Source organism: Corythoichthys intestinalis, chromosome 4 (genome assembly GCF_030265065.1).
Source record: "Corythoichthys intestinalis isolate RoL2023-P3 chromosome 4, ASM3026506v1, whole genome shotgun sequence".
Taxonomy (NCBI): domain Eukaryota; kingdom Metazoa; phylum Chordata; class Actinopteri; order Syngnathiformes; family Syngnathidae; genus Corythoichthys; species Corythoichthys intestinalis.
The window spans coordinates 49,484,823-49,499,043 of record NC_080398.1 but is presented as its reverse complement, the minus strand read 5'-3'; the positions used below and the strand labels follow the sequence as shown (position 1 = coordinate 49,499,043).

Sequence of the window (14,221 nt, the reverse complement as noted above, 5' to 3'; positions counted from 1 at the left end):
GGTACAGCTTTTACTGTAAAAAGACTATTTTGTATATAAAACAGAAATAAACAAACTAGTGAGCCATATCAACTAGACAATTGAGAGTTTTATATCTACATCATCCCTTGTTTCAGTAATTTCTCTTCACTTATACAGTATGAGCATATGTTGAGGAAAAAAAAAGGAAAAGAAAATCACCCACAACACTGTTAACACCGAAATTAACCTTTGCCCTTTTATTTTTCCACTCCAAACAGAAATTGGCCACAAAAAGGGAACTACAATAACAGTAGTGGCAGTAGCGACTTGTTATGTTGGAAATAAGAGGGCACTTAATTGGGATCTGATAGTCTAATAGGCAGGACCTCTGATTACCAACTGCACATTGCCTTAAAATAGCCCACTGATTAGCAGCCAGGGGATTCAATTATGTTGGGGGAGAAATAAGGGCCCTTAATAGGCCACTGTATCAGAAAACATGGGACTCGGCTTTAGCTAAAGCGCTGATAATTGGTTGTTTAGTTGAGAAAGTTGAGCCTGCTGGTAATTAGCGGTGCTTTCGCCGTGTCTGGAGAGTCACCAACAGACGACAAGAAGAAAATAAAGAGAAGGGTACTTGGTACAGTAAAAGGGGGCAAAGGTCAAGTCAGAGTTCACAGAAAAACACTCAAGCCAAAGAACACGTAGATGAGGTAAGACATTACTACCATGGGTTCTGCTGAATCAGTAAAGGTCAAGCTTTGGCTGTTCCCCAATAATTTTAGTCCAATTCCTTCTTATTTGTTCACAATCCAAAGCCCTCCCTCACAAACACATACACAGATAAACATATGTTTGTAAAAGCCATTTTGTCTTAGACAGTTTTGCTGTACCAGGTTAATAATAAAGCATATTGTACTCAAAAAATTATGGTACCTAACATACAGCTTGAACTCTCTGTATGCAACATATTTTGCGTTCATTGAATTTTGTGTCGTTAATAAAGAAATGGTAAATGTACATTGTACAGTACTGCATTTTTAAGGTTACAGCAATGTTTTAAGTCCATACGACACAATATAGCATGTTTATTTCATATTACACACTGTATTTTATGCTCCTGAATGAAATGGACCGCTTGGATGTGTGTGGAAGCGATCGATATATTTATTCAACTTCTGAATCCCGCGCCATGAAAATGTGTGACTTCCGGCTACAGTCTTGGGTTGAGGAAGAAGGTGGATATGATGTCAGTGAATGAGATCATCGCCATTATACAGCCATAATATTGTCTGCAGAAGGACAGCGGATTTAGCTGATTTTGCGGATTAATTTGTTTATTTTTCACGTCACGCCAGACCAATGTGCTGCAGGCTTTTGTTGCTAAACCCAGAAGAGTGTTGTGAGTGTTTCTTGGTTTCCAAAAGATCCTGTCCACCGTGAAGAATCGGAAAAACAAGTCCGACAATTGAGGGACCATTGGACGGACAAGGAAGTGAGTAAGCTCCATGTTTTATACTATGTCAAAATATTGGGATCATGGCACATACAGTGCCTTGAAAAAGTATTCGGCCCCCTTGAACCTTGCAACCTTTCGCCACATTTCAGGCTTCAAACACAAAGATATAAAATTTGAATTTTTTGTCAAGAATCAACAACAAGTGGGACACAATCGTGAAGTGGAACAAAATTTATTGGATAATTTAAACTTTTTTAACAAATAAAAAACTGAAAAGTGGGGCGTGCAATATTATTCGGCCCCCTTGCGTTAATACTTTGTAGCTCCACCTTTTGCTCCAATTACAGCTGCAAGTCGCTTGGGGTATGTTTCTATCAGTTTTGCACATCGAGAGACTGACATTCTTGCCCACTCTTCCTTGCAAAACAGCTCGGGCTCAGTGAGGTTGGATGGAGAGTGTTTGTGAACAGCAGTCTTCAGCTCTTTCCACAGATTCTTGATTGGATTCAGGTCTGGACTTTGACTTGGCCATTCTAACACCTGGATACGTTTATTTTTTAACCATTCCATTGTAGATTTGGCTTTATGTTTTGGATCATTGTCCTGTTGGAAGATAAATCTCCGTCCCAGTCACAGGTCTTGTGCAGATACCAACAGGTTTTCTTCCAGAATGTTCCTGTATTTGGCTGCATCCATCTTCCCTTCAATTTTAACCATCTTCGCTGTCCCTGCTGAAGAAAAGCAGGCCCAAACCATGATGCTGCCACCACCATGTTTGACAGTGGGGATGGTGTGTTCAGGGTGATGAGCTGTGTTGCTTTTACGCCAAACATATCGTTTTGCATTGTGGCCAAAAAGTTCAATTTTGGTTTCATCTGACCAGAGCACCTTCTTCCACATGTTTGGTGTGTCTCCCAGGTGACTTGTGGCAAACTTTAAGCGAGACTTTTTATGGATATCTTTGAGAAATGGCTTTCTTCTTGCCACTCTTCCATAAAGGCCAGATTTGTGCAGTGTGATTGTTGTCCTATGGACAGACTCTCCCACCTCAGCTGTAGATCTCTGCAGTTCATCCAGAGTGATCATGGGCCTCTTGGCTGCATCTCTGATCAGTTTTCTCCTTGTTTGAGAAGAAAGTTTGGAAGGATGGCCGGGTCTTGGTAGATTTGCAGTGGTCTGATGCTCCTTCCATTTCAATATGATGGCTTGCACAGTGCTCCTTGAGATGTTTAAAGCTTGGGAAATCTTTTTGTATCCAAATCCGGCTTTAAACTTCTCCACAACAGTATCTCGGACCTGCCTGGTGTGTTCCTTGGTTTTCATAATGCTCTCTGCACTTTAAACAGAACCCTGAGACTATCACAGAGCAGGTGCATTTATACGGAGACTTGATTACACACAGGTGGATTCTATTTATTATCATCGGTCATTTAGGACAACATTGGATCATTCAGAGATCCTCACTGAACTTTTGGAGTGAGTTTGCTGCACTGAAAGTAAAGGGGCCGAATAATATTGCACGCCCCACTTTTCAGTTTTTTATTTATTAAAAAAGTTTAAATTATCCAATAAATGTTGTTCCACTTCACGATTGTGTCCCACTTGTTGTTGATTCTTGACAAAAAAATTAAATTTCCTATCTTTATGTTTGAAGCCTTAAATGTGGCGAAAGGTTGCAAGATTCAAGGGGGCCGAATACTTTTGCAAGGCATTGTAAGGATGTGGCTTGAATTTTGTGGGGGACAATGCTCCCTGTTGACCGGTTAAGGCGGGAGTGCCCGTCCTCATCGGCTGGTGACCACGGTGTGTGACAAGCCACCAATTTGTCCACCGAGAAGGCGGGAGTGCCCGCCTTCCTTGGACGACGACCGGCGGCTTGTCGCACACCAGTTTTTGATTGTGTCGACAAGACCCCTCGGCCCTCTTTGCGTTCCCGTATAGAGAGCGCTATCCTAGGCTTAGGCCCGGGGAGCCCCCGCTCTCATCCCCAGTTCTTTATTGTGTCAAGACTTCCACCCCCCTTGGCCCTCTTCTCGTGCCTGCCTAGAGAGCGTGATACTCAGCTTGGACTCGGGGAGCCACACGCTCCAACGTCGGCCGGTTTGGCCACCGAGAATGCGCAATTTTCACCATTCATTCCCCAGCTGCGTCCCTGGCGACGAGCACTCCTGCCGGGGCCGCAGCAGTGCAACGACGAGCTGAAACTTGCTCACCGCTGGGGGCTTGCCGATCGGTGAAGGCAATCACCCCCGCCGCCGTGTGAGACATGAATCGGGGTAGTCCTGGTGATTATTTTGTGTTCGAAAGGCTAGGAAGAGACTTGGAAGAGTCATACGGTTTGAATTAGCATGTAGCCTAGCTCTCACGCTGCTCTTGTTTACACTTTTTCCTCCGTCTCCGAGTCCTCGGCAGGGAACTGACAAGAGCCGGACTAACTCCGGTGGCATAAAATACTGTTCGGGAGGTTTAAGAAGTCGGCAGTTTTGACCATTATGCAGTAATTTAGCACAAGACTGTTATTTTTCATGACCATATAATTCATATAGCAATCGGGGAAAAAATACTTATACAGTGGTACCTCAACATACGATCGCTTCGACACACCATCTTTTCGACATCCGACGTAAAATTTGACTCTCCATTTGTTTCAACATTTGACGACATGCTCGAAATACGACGACATGACAGCACCGCAGGCGGACGCACGGCAAATTTTCTTGTGAAAGAAATCAACACAAGTTTCAAAAAGGTTGGTACAGGTAGTCAAACAAGAAAAAAGGTGACGCTTACCATTGAAATGAGGATGAAAATTATAGAAAAATATGAGCGTTGGGTGCGCATCCATGACCTGGCTCAACAATAAATCTCCACGGTCCTCCTCCGACCACCGTTCGCCAGTCTTTATAAGTTAAGATGACAATTATCATTGTAGTAACATCGCCAAAGAAATCGCCAGCTTCGTCAGGTTTTTATCCTTTATTTCAGAACTTATCCAACACAAAATGGCGACTGGCCACCGAAGTTGACGGTGTTCACAAGAAAACATTGGATGCGAAACTAAACTCAACTGCACTGCTCCCTCTCTTTGTCACGTCAGCCATGCGGTGCGTTCAAGTACAGAAAAAAACGTCCGCCACATTAGAATTGGATTCGTTACACTATTACAGGAATTATTATTATGTTAATATTCCGATTTTCATTTATAATTTATTTGTTTTGCTATGTATAATTGTCATTTGTAATAGTACCAGCAGTATTTATTAAGGATTTAGTGTAGGTTTTTGGGCTGTGGAACAAATTAATGGGATTATAATGTATTCTTATGGGAAAATCCTGCTCGACATACGACCATTTCAATTTACAAACAAGGTCCTGGAAGGAATTAACTTGCATGTAGAGGTACTACTGTATAAAAAAAAAATCCTGTAAAATATTGGAGTAAAGAGCTAAAAACAATGATGACATTTTGTGTTGCCCATGTAGTCTGCTTTAGTCATCAGCCTCGTGTTTCTTGTCTCTGTCACCTTTTTCTCATTCTGGATCTTCCTCCTCCTCCCAATACGACTCAAACATATAGGGCTTTATGTCACGTACTTCCTCTACATCGACAATATCATTCGAAAAATCAACACTTGAACCAGAATAGCTGAAAAACGCTTCCTCCTCCATTGGGCTCAACGTTAAATCAGCTGAAATCGCTTATTCTCTGACATCATCAACAAGATGGAGGCGCCAGAGCGCTGTAATGACAGGAGGAGCTAAACAGCAGATTTAAAGACACATTTCTCATCATCTGCACTTTGCCAAATTGTTGTATATAGTTGAATCGTCTTAAAATATGATTTTAATTCCCAAAATAATGCTATGAATTTTTTTTTTTTGTCATGTTATATACACTTTAAAGTAGAGGTGGAATATTTTAGTGGAAATTACTTATTTTTATTAAAAATAAGTATATATACAGTATATATATAGTATAGTGATCTCACCAACTTTAATAAAAGGACCTTTACGTCATTTCAAATAATTTTTGGTAATCAATTAGGATTTGTATTTGAGTCCCAAAGGCCTTTCTCATACTTGTGATCTTTGTTTTCATCACACAGTTCCCTATAGAAACATGTAACACATTGTTATCGGAAACAGCTGTTAAATTTATCACGCGTGCGTCAACACAGTGTCATGCTTTATGCAATTAACTACCAAAGCAGATACATGGCTTGGCACATACGTGTCCCCCAAGATTCAACACACGGCTTCAGTACATTGTACGAGTAAAACTAATACTAAATACAGCATAAAGTGTCATTTCATGAAGAACGGGGAGTGAAAGCAAATGAGGGAGGTCTGGTACGCACATATGCAAAACTAGTGAAAAGTCATCAAAACCATTGTTCGTTCATCGGTAGAGAACAAAGCAGCAAACAAATTAGTACACCAAGTGGTAGGGCTTGACAATATGGCTTTAAACTAAAATCACATTTGAAGGAGGGTTCTGACACTGTCTATTCATTAGTTTGAATGTTTTCTATTTCGTATACACCGGTATCTCTTCATACGAAGTTAATTCGTTCAGGACCTTGTTTGTAAGTCGAAATGGTTGTATGTCGGCTGACGTGACAGAAAGAGGGAGCGGTTGGAGGTTAAGAGCTTCACTTTCACTTTCAATGTTTTCTTGAGAACACGGTCAACTTTTGTGTTGGATAAGTTCTCAAATAAATGATAAAAACCTGACAGAGCTGGCAATTTCTTTGGCGATGTTACCACAATAATAATTGTCACCTTAACTTATAAAGATTGGCGAACGCTGGTCGGTGGAGGAACATGGAGATTTTATATAATTTGCATCATCATTTCAATGGTAAGCGTCACCTTTTTCCTTGTTTCACCACCTGTAACAAACTTTTTGAAACCTGTGTTGATTTCTCTCACAAGAAAATCTGCTGCGCGTTCGTCTGCGGTGCTGTCATGTTGTCGTATTTCGAGCATGTTGTCGGATGTAGAAACAAATGGGGGGACAAATTTTACGTCGGATGTCGAAAAGAATGTCGAGGTACCACTGTATTTTTAATTAAAGGAATAGAATCTTTTATTCTGCTCTTTTAAAAGTGACTTCTTTGCTTGAGTAAAAAAAAACAAAAAAACTATAGCTTGTCATCCATTCATCAGTGCGAGTCTTGTATTGTGCTCTCAAGGTCACATGGTTTTAAGTGCACTTATAGTTGACCAAGGAAGTCGACAGAGCACTTTTATAAGCCTGCTAAGCGTGTGCCTAATACAGAACATAGTCCAACCTTAAGCAGTAATGGCCAATATTTCATATTGAGACGAGACCTCAACAATATCAAGACAGGACCAAGAAGATACTGAATAATATTCAATCATGTGAAATCCCTAAAATTTGAGTTCAATATCAACTGATAGTGTAATGCATAGCTGTTAATATAAGTTCACTAGACCCCCCTTATATTTTACTCAAAACTACACATGAATCGACATTTTATTAGCACCTTTAGCATGCAATATTCAGTAAATTGGCACAAATGGTCCTTTTTTTGTTTGCCATCTTCAAGTGGCAAGCCATTGGGATCCACAAGAGATGTCCATTTGATTAGCGATTGCAAGAGGGAACATAGTCTAATTTGTCGTCACCAACACCTCTTACATCATATTTGAAAGTGGTTGAAGGAAAAAAGACATTACTGAAGTTAATAAAATTATTGTGTAGTTTTTTAAAAATGTAATTAAATTAACTTGCCCAGTGTGTGTATCCTGAGTGCAAAGAACACAAACAAACACACACTGCACATTATCTGTCTGGCATATCTGACTGCAGATCGCAAAAGAAAGACAATTGCCATTAGCATTTAATTACATGAAAGCTTCCTTTTTCCTCATTTTCTTATAAAATTCTAATCACCAATCCTGACTATAGCTTGCTGAGTCTAATTCCCTTATTTCTTTTATTTGGAAAAGACCTCTGCTTTCATCCCAGACAAGGGTTTTAATTCAAGTTGCGACACTGAATAAAAAAAGGGAAGATGGAACGAGACATGGAGGAAGAGAGAGTTATATGGAAAGACAGGACAGCAGGCAAGACATTCGGGTGTCAATCAATCCGATGCGATGGGGCTGCAGGGGCCTGTGAGGAAGGTGCGTTTGATCTGTGTCTTTCAAAGGGGAAAAAGCAGGAAGGGCTTTCACAGATGATTTGCCTCTCTCTGCTGGCCCTAGTGCCACTCTGACAGAGAGCAATCACATGCAGGTTAATTCAACATCCACCTTCTTAATCTTTTTTCTCCCGTCTCTTTCTTTTGGTCTTGTTCTGTCTAGTTAGATGAAACATTGTGTTTTTGTTAGCAATTGACCTTTTTTTGAAAGTTGAAAAGCTCACAAGTGCAAAGTCAATGATTTTTCGGTCTAGCTACCTATGGCTTTTATATAAAGAGAATTAGTTGCTTTTCTACTTATGCAATGGTTTATTTTCTTGCCATCAATTAAGATAATAATCATAAATTATAGTCAACACTTTCAAGGCACGTTTTTGCATTGCTATTCTTCTATTTCATATGTGTTGTGTAAACATATAATGACAAAAAGTAACACTATTCCAAATCCTGTCCTTCAATCTACAACTTTGCACATGAACTCTAAATTCACTGTGCTTGATGTGGTTATTGCTTTTAAGTTTCCCCGGAATTTCCTGAACATGATTTTGGAATAACTATCACGTTTTCTTATAGCTGACGATTAAAAATGGAGGGAAACAGAAATCAAATAAAAGCAAAAATTGTCTTTGGGTCAAAGGTCATTGAAACAAATGTATAGAAGAAATCTGAGGTAAGGAAAATTATGGGTTAAAGGTTTTAAAGAAGACCTGGGTTAGGGTTGAGAGGGTCAGGTTTAGGTTGAGCTGTAGTTTTAAGATAAAGGACGACCTTGACATAATACTACAATAATAATAATAATACAACTTTACGCAGACCACACTGTTTCAGACAAAATAATAAAGTTTTCAGAAAGGGCAATTCTATTTGGTTTCAATAGGAAATGAACACATATGCTGCAAAAATTCATGCTATTCTCTCACTTTTTAGAGGTCAGAAGGATAACAGGATAAAGGCTACCTTCTCTGTTCTTGTAAAGGACAAGCAGTTTGTCAATTGGATTTGGTGGCTTTCCAAGGACAAGTGCAGACCACCGGGGTACAAAGAAACCAGTAGAGGAAAACATGATTCCAATGTCTCTATGGCAGGGGTTGTCCAACCCATCATGAGGACAACCTTTCACCAATCTGATGTCTTACAAGTGCAATCAGTTGATTGTAGTCAGATGCTTCTTGTTTCTGCTGAAACCTCAATGGTTAAAATGTCTACGCTGAATCAGTTGGAACAAAAACTAAAGATGCACCGATACTAGTATCGGCAGGGGGCGCCGATCCGGCCCGAAATGGTGGTATCGGCGAGTACCAACAAAGACGGCGCCGATACCATTTACCGGTCCATTATTATAACATTTGACCGCTGCCTTTTTTTCCTCCTGGCGCTCACTACATTGTCTCTGTGTTGTGTGATAACACGTGAACACCAAGCAGCTATCGCTTTTGGCCTGCTCCAGACCAATGAGAGCGGGCCAATAGCCACTCTGACCAATGACGAGGGTGCTTTTTCATATGGAGGAAAAGCAAACCAGGATAAATTGCGGCAGTCGGGAAATATTTCCAAAATGGAAATCCCGTCGATTAAAATCAATGGCTGCATGCAAGATTTGCGGCCTGAAAGTTTCGAGATGTGGAATTAAATCGGCCAGTTTCAATACCTCGAACCTGATAAAACATTCGAAGACGAAACATGAACGAACATGACGAGTTTGAGCCTGGAAGAGCAGGACTGCTCTCCAGAGGAAGGGCGCTGGACCGGAGCAACAATCTCTGCTCAGTTCACTACGTCTACTTTACTTTTATTGTCTTTTACTGAAAGAAATGCCGCAGTAATTTGGGAACTGTTTCCAAAGTAGGGTTGCCACCTTTCAGAAATTGAAATAAGGGACTCCCCCCTCCCGAAAAAAAGGAGGCTAATAGAGAGACGGGATGCTGTGGTCAATTATTATTACTTATAATTGTTAGCGTCCGCAAATGCGGAAACAAGGTCGAACCTCGAAGCAGACAACAAGCAGGGGATACGCACAAGGGTTAAATGATTGCATACAAAAAATAACACACGATCGCGGGATAGTAGAGATAACAAAAGGAGTCCGTGACAGCAGGTCGACGGAGCTCAATGCTACAAACTCGAAGGCTAACTAAGACGATAGGCAGCGAGCCAAAAAGCCAAAATAAAAACACTCAAATACCTGCACAGGGTAGATGTTACAAACGAGAGCAGCACACTAACAGAAAAATCCCAATGCAGGGGCGTAACAAGCAAATGTAGTGCGAGATGTCAAATGGCGATCAGCAAGGCAAATATCTCGGCAGCCTTCTCTGAGATCACCCGTGCTTAAATGCTGCGTTGATGAGCCTGCATTGGATTCAGGTGCGACGTCAGGAACGCCCCCACTACCAGCCCAGCAACAAAACACAATCTAACCAGCAGCAGAATGTGACAATAATTTCATGAAAGTTGCACTGTTTGGACTTTGAAAGGTTTAAAAAAGTTTTTTTCAGTTCATTCAGAGTTTATTATTATGAATTTATTTTTACTTTCTTACTGTTGGGCTAGTATTATACACGTTTTATTAATTTCACAAATGTAGCACTATTTTGGCTTTTGAAAGCCAAAGGTTTATTCAACTATTGTCTACTAGGGTTTAGTGTACTTTTTCCTATTTTGCAAAGGTAAGCAACAGCCTGACAAAGCCTTAATAGCAATGATTTCACATCCAATTATGTAGCTCTTTGGGGAAGAAAAAAAAATGGACTGGTCCAGTAATCTTTGAGAGCTGTCTTTCTGGTTGTGAAGAGCAAGACATGATCCCCAGACATAAAGAGCATTCAAATAGACGAGAAGACCTCTAGAGATATTACACCACTTGGGAAGTTTGACCTAACTACCTAAGATATCTTTAGCTGTATGGTTTTTCAAACTCATATGGTTTATTTTATGTGATACAAATTCATTGAAGGTTAAAAAGGATTGTAGGTTAAATTAATTAAAAAAAAAAAAATGAATGTAGTAAATGTGGTACTGCACCGTGTCACCAACAATGAAAGCTTGTGATGTGGAATGAAGGTGACAGAAGAATATGTATTGTTGTATTAAAACATGTTATGTTTGGCTAGACAATAACATGCGAAGAATAACCTAAAAATGTTTATGTGTGCTACAATAAAATAAATTGAAACATTATTTATTATCATATTGACAACTATCTAGATAATTTGATTCATGATTTTACAACAATTGTTTGACATAAATTGGACAATCCTTCTGATTTCAACCTCTAAACTGTAAATATTATCTGATTATTGCAGTTTCTAGTTTTCTATAGATGTATAACCCTCTATGCTCGCACATGTAAACCAAAAAACATGTAAACATAGCAGACTGATGATTTAAATAAATATTCATTACATACCTGCATGTAGGTAAGCAAGGTCTGGATTCTCAATATCAGGGTGGGTGTCCTTTAGGTGGTTGCGGAACTCTATAGGAGAGTTTGTGCCGTAGTCGCATTTTGGACAGTTGTACATCTTCACTCCTTCATGTTTTCCTGTGTGGAGAATGTGTTTCCGAATGTTCTCAGCACAGTTAGATCTGGCAGGAAAAAAATATATATTAAAGGAAAAATCTTAATCCTGATACAAAGATTTATGCCACTAACATTTTGTTACAATTCCACCATAGTTATGTTATATTAATTAATGTATGTGGTGTTATTTACAACACACGTTTGTGGTCATATTTAAAATGGCCTTAGGAACTGCACTACTACTAATTTAGGTCTGTTTTGGAAGGCAATACACACACACATACATACATACACACACACACACATATATATATATATATATATATATATATATATATCTATATATATATATATATATATATATATATATATATATATATATATATATATATATATATATATATATATATATATATATATATATATATATAGATATATATATATATATATATAGATATATATATGCAGATGTGATTGGAAAAACATATGTTTGCGCAAAGACATCATGTAAGTAAGAATATATAGGAAAGGGACTCCCCCCTCCATACACAAACACACACCATTATGTGTTGAAGGATGGGATACTCATGCTCAGTTTGGACCTGACATTCTCAGACAGTATAATATGCAATTACTCTCCCTTATCACCTTGGCTGGGACAATAAAGCCTTACTGTGCCATAGCTCACACAAGTTGAAGAGAAAATTTGTTTTCACTTTTGCAGCAACACCGATCTCCATCACAGGCTATATAGTCCACTGAGCTCAAAAAAGAAACCCTGTGTTCTGCTCATGCTGTAAAAAAAAAATCTATGAACACTCGTCATTGATCAACCTTGAGGGCAGGTCACAAAGATGAACATCAGTGTGTAATGCTGTGTTAACCCTAATATAAACTGTTCATAAAAGTAGTAATCCAGTGTATTCCATTTGGTGATTCTTGATAGGTGAAATACATATGGTGCTAACACCTCTTTATAAAAAATAGATACAGTATATTTATAGATACATTATATACAGGATCTTCCCAAAAATGTATACACCCTTCTGCAGCTGGTAAACTGGTAAACTGCATTTTTATACTTCCTGTAGCATTTGAGAATAATTTTTCTTTCTTCAAAGCTTAGTTCGACTGCTGCCATCATTCATTTAATGGGTTTATTCTAGAAAAAATGTATAGACAATTTGGTCACCAATTGCTAAAGAGTATACATTTTTTCAGACAGCCTGTATATATTACAACAACAATTACTAAAAAAAAAAAAAAAAAAAAAAATCAAATACAATTATATACAATGCAAATCTCAAGACCAACATTATCCGCACAAGGAAGCATATTAATGTATTTTTCGCACTTCCATCTATCCATCCATCTGTACCACTCACTAGCTCACAACAGCTGGCAATGGGTGCAGGCGTGGTACACCTAGACAAACAGTCTTTCACACTCACAGTCACACTCACACACTCACTGCCCTACCAAGCATTTTTTTGAGGAAAACAGAGCACCTGGGGCAAATCCAAAAAGGCCTAGGACAATGTGAAAACTTAATACAGGAACACTTGATCTCAGAACTGATATGCCAAATTAGAAAGGAAAGAGCCATAATTAATTTATAGCTGACATCAGTATTATAATAATACTATTAGGCTACTATACTATTAATTAGTATATTATTATAATAGTACAATTATATTATTCAGTTCAAGTATTAAATCTTATTTGAAACACCTTGTTAAAATCATGGACATGCATTAAAATTCTTAACATATGAAAACATGCAGTATAAACACTCCTCAGACGTCTGCATTCAAAATTATTTTAAACTATGGCAACATTTGTTCACATCATGAAAGTAACAAACATTAATTCTGTAAGATTGTTGATTAACAGACATAATTAAATATTCATATAGTAAGAAGAGTGATTTATTTTGCAAAAGTGGAAGAAAAATGTGTATTTAAGGCAACACTTAAAACTTCTGAAGCGAACGTAGGTGGGTTCCTAGGGGGTGTACTATCTCTCAGATATGGTAATGGTGTAATTGTCATATTAAAACAACACAGTGAGCATTTAGAAGTCAGCAGGTGCCACAGTTAGTGAAAGCCCACACCAGCCCTCCTACTATACACTGTATTAATTAGCCCAACACTGTTTCAACTTCCTCCCCCATCAATGCACTCACCATGGGAATCAGCCATACTGATGCTGAGTGCGTACATCACCACCTCTCTCTAACTCTGTCTCTCCCGCTCTCCTGCCCTCCTTTATTTTAATAATTTTCATATTTCTCCTCACAGCAAGCGTATGGTAATTGGAAAAGTGTAATTGAGAGGCACTTGTGTAGAGGACAGTCAAATGTGTCAGAGTTTGTTAAGAGGTGCCTGAGGGGCTTATTTAGATCAGTAGTGTTTTTTGGACCTTTTCCTGCCAAGAATACCCACTAATAATCATTACCAGCTTCCACATACCTCCCTTCACTTTACAAGGTTGCAAACATTTCTACCGTTGTCAGGAGGCGTGTCATCCTCAAAGCCACCGTGACTCAAACTGAGACAGTATTTTCAAGTAAGTGAAATATGTAGCACTATTCCATTAAGTCATTAGTTGGTGGCAGGAGTAAGAGGCCACATATCAATTAGACAGTTCGATTTCAACTTTGACACCAAGAATATAAATAGATATACATGAAATAGAATACATTTAGAAATTTGCATAAAACCATGCTAAATACATTTGATAATCGGCAGTACAGGACTTCAAGTGCAATGAATATTTATTTTCACCACGCCAAATAACTATGAATTTAATTATTGCCCATTGTAAATTTTTTTGTAATGCCGTAGTTGACATGATTTATAATATAACTTTCTTCCGAACACAATTATGCACATTATGTAAATTTGCTTCTCATGTGTACAAAAATTTGGGTAATTTACATAATTTAAATAACAGTACAGTACTTGATATAAAGTGTCCTCCATTTAGAAAATAAAATGTTTGAGCTTTGATTAGTATGTCTTAAAGTGGTGAATTATTGGCTTTCATGTACTAATACTGAAAAATTTGAGCGTTCAACTTTTTTCACATTTCATAACAATGTAAATGCAT

General features: G+C 38.5%; 1 protein-coding gene across 1 annotated transcript in view; it reads right to left on the bottom strand.

Moving 5' to 3' along the window:
* Positions 1 to 14,221, bottom strand: part of znf407 (zinc finger protein 407) — a 247,258-nt gene that overhangs the window by 64,276 nt on the left and 168,761 nt on the right. Inside the window, exon 9 of the mRNA XM_057835263.1 lies at positions 10,997 to 11,175. Coding sequence (XP_057691246.1) covers positions 10,997 to 11,175 — 179 coding nt within the window. The remainder of the gene's footprint in view (positions 1 to 10,996; positions 11,176 to 14,221) is intronic.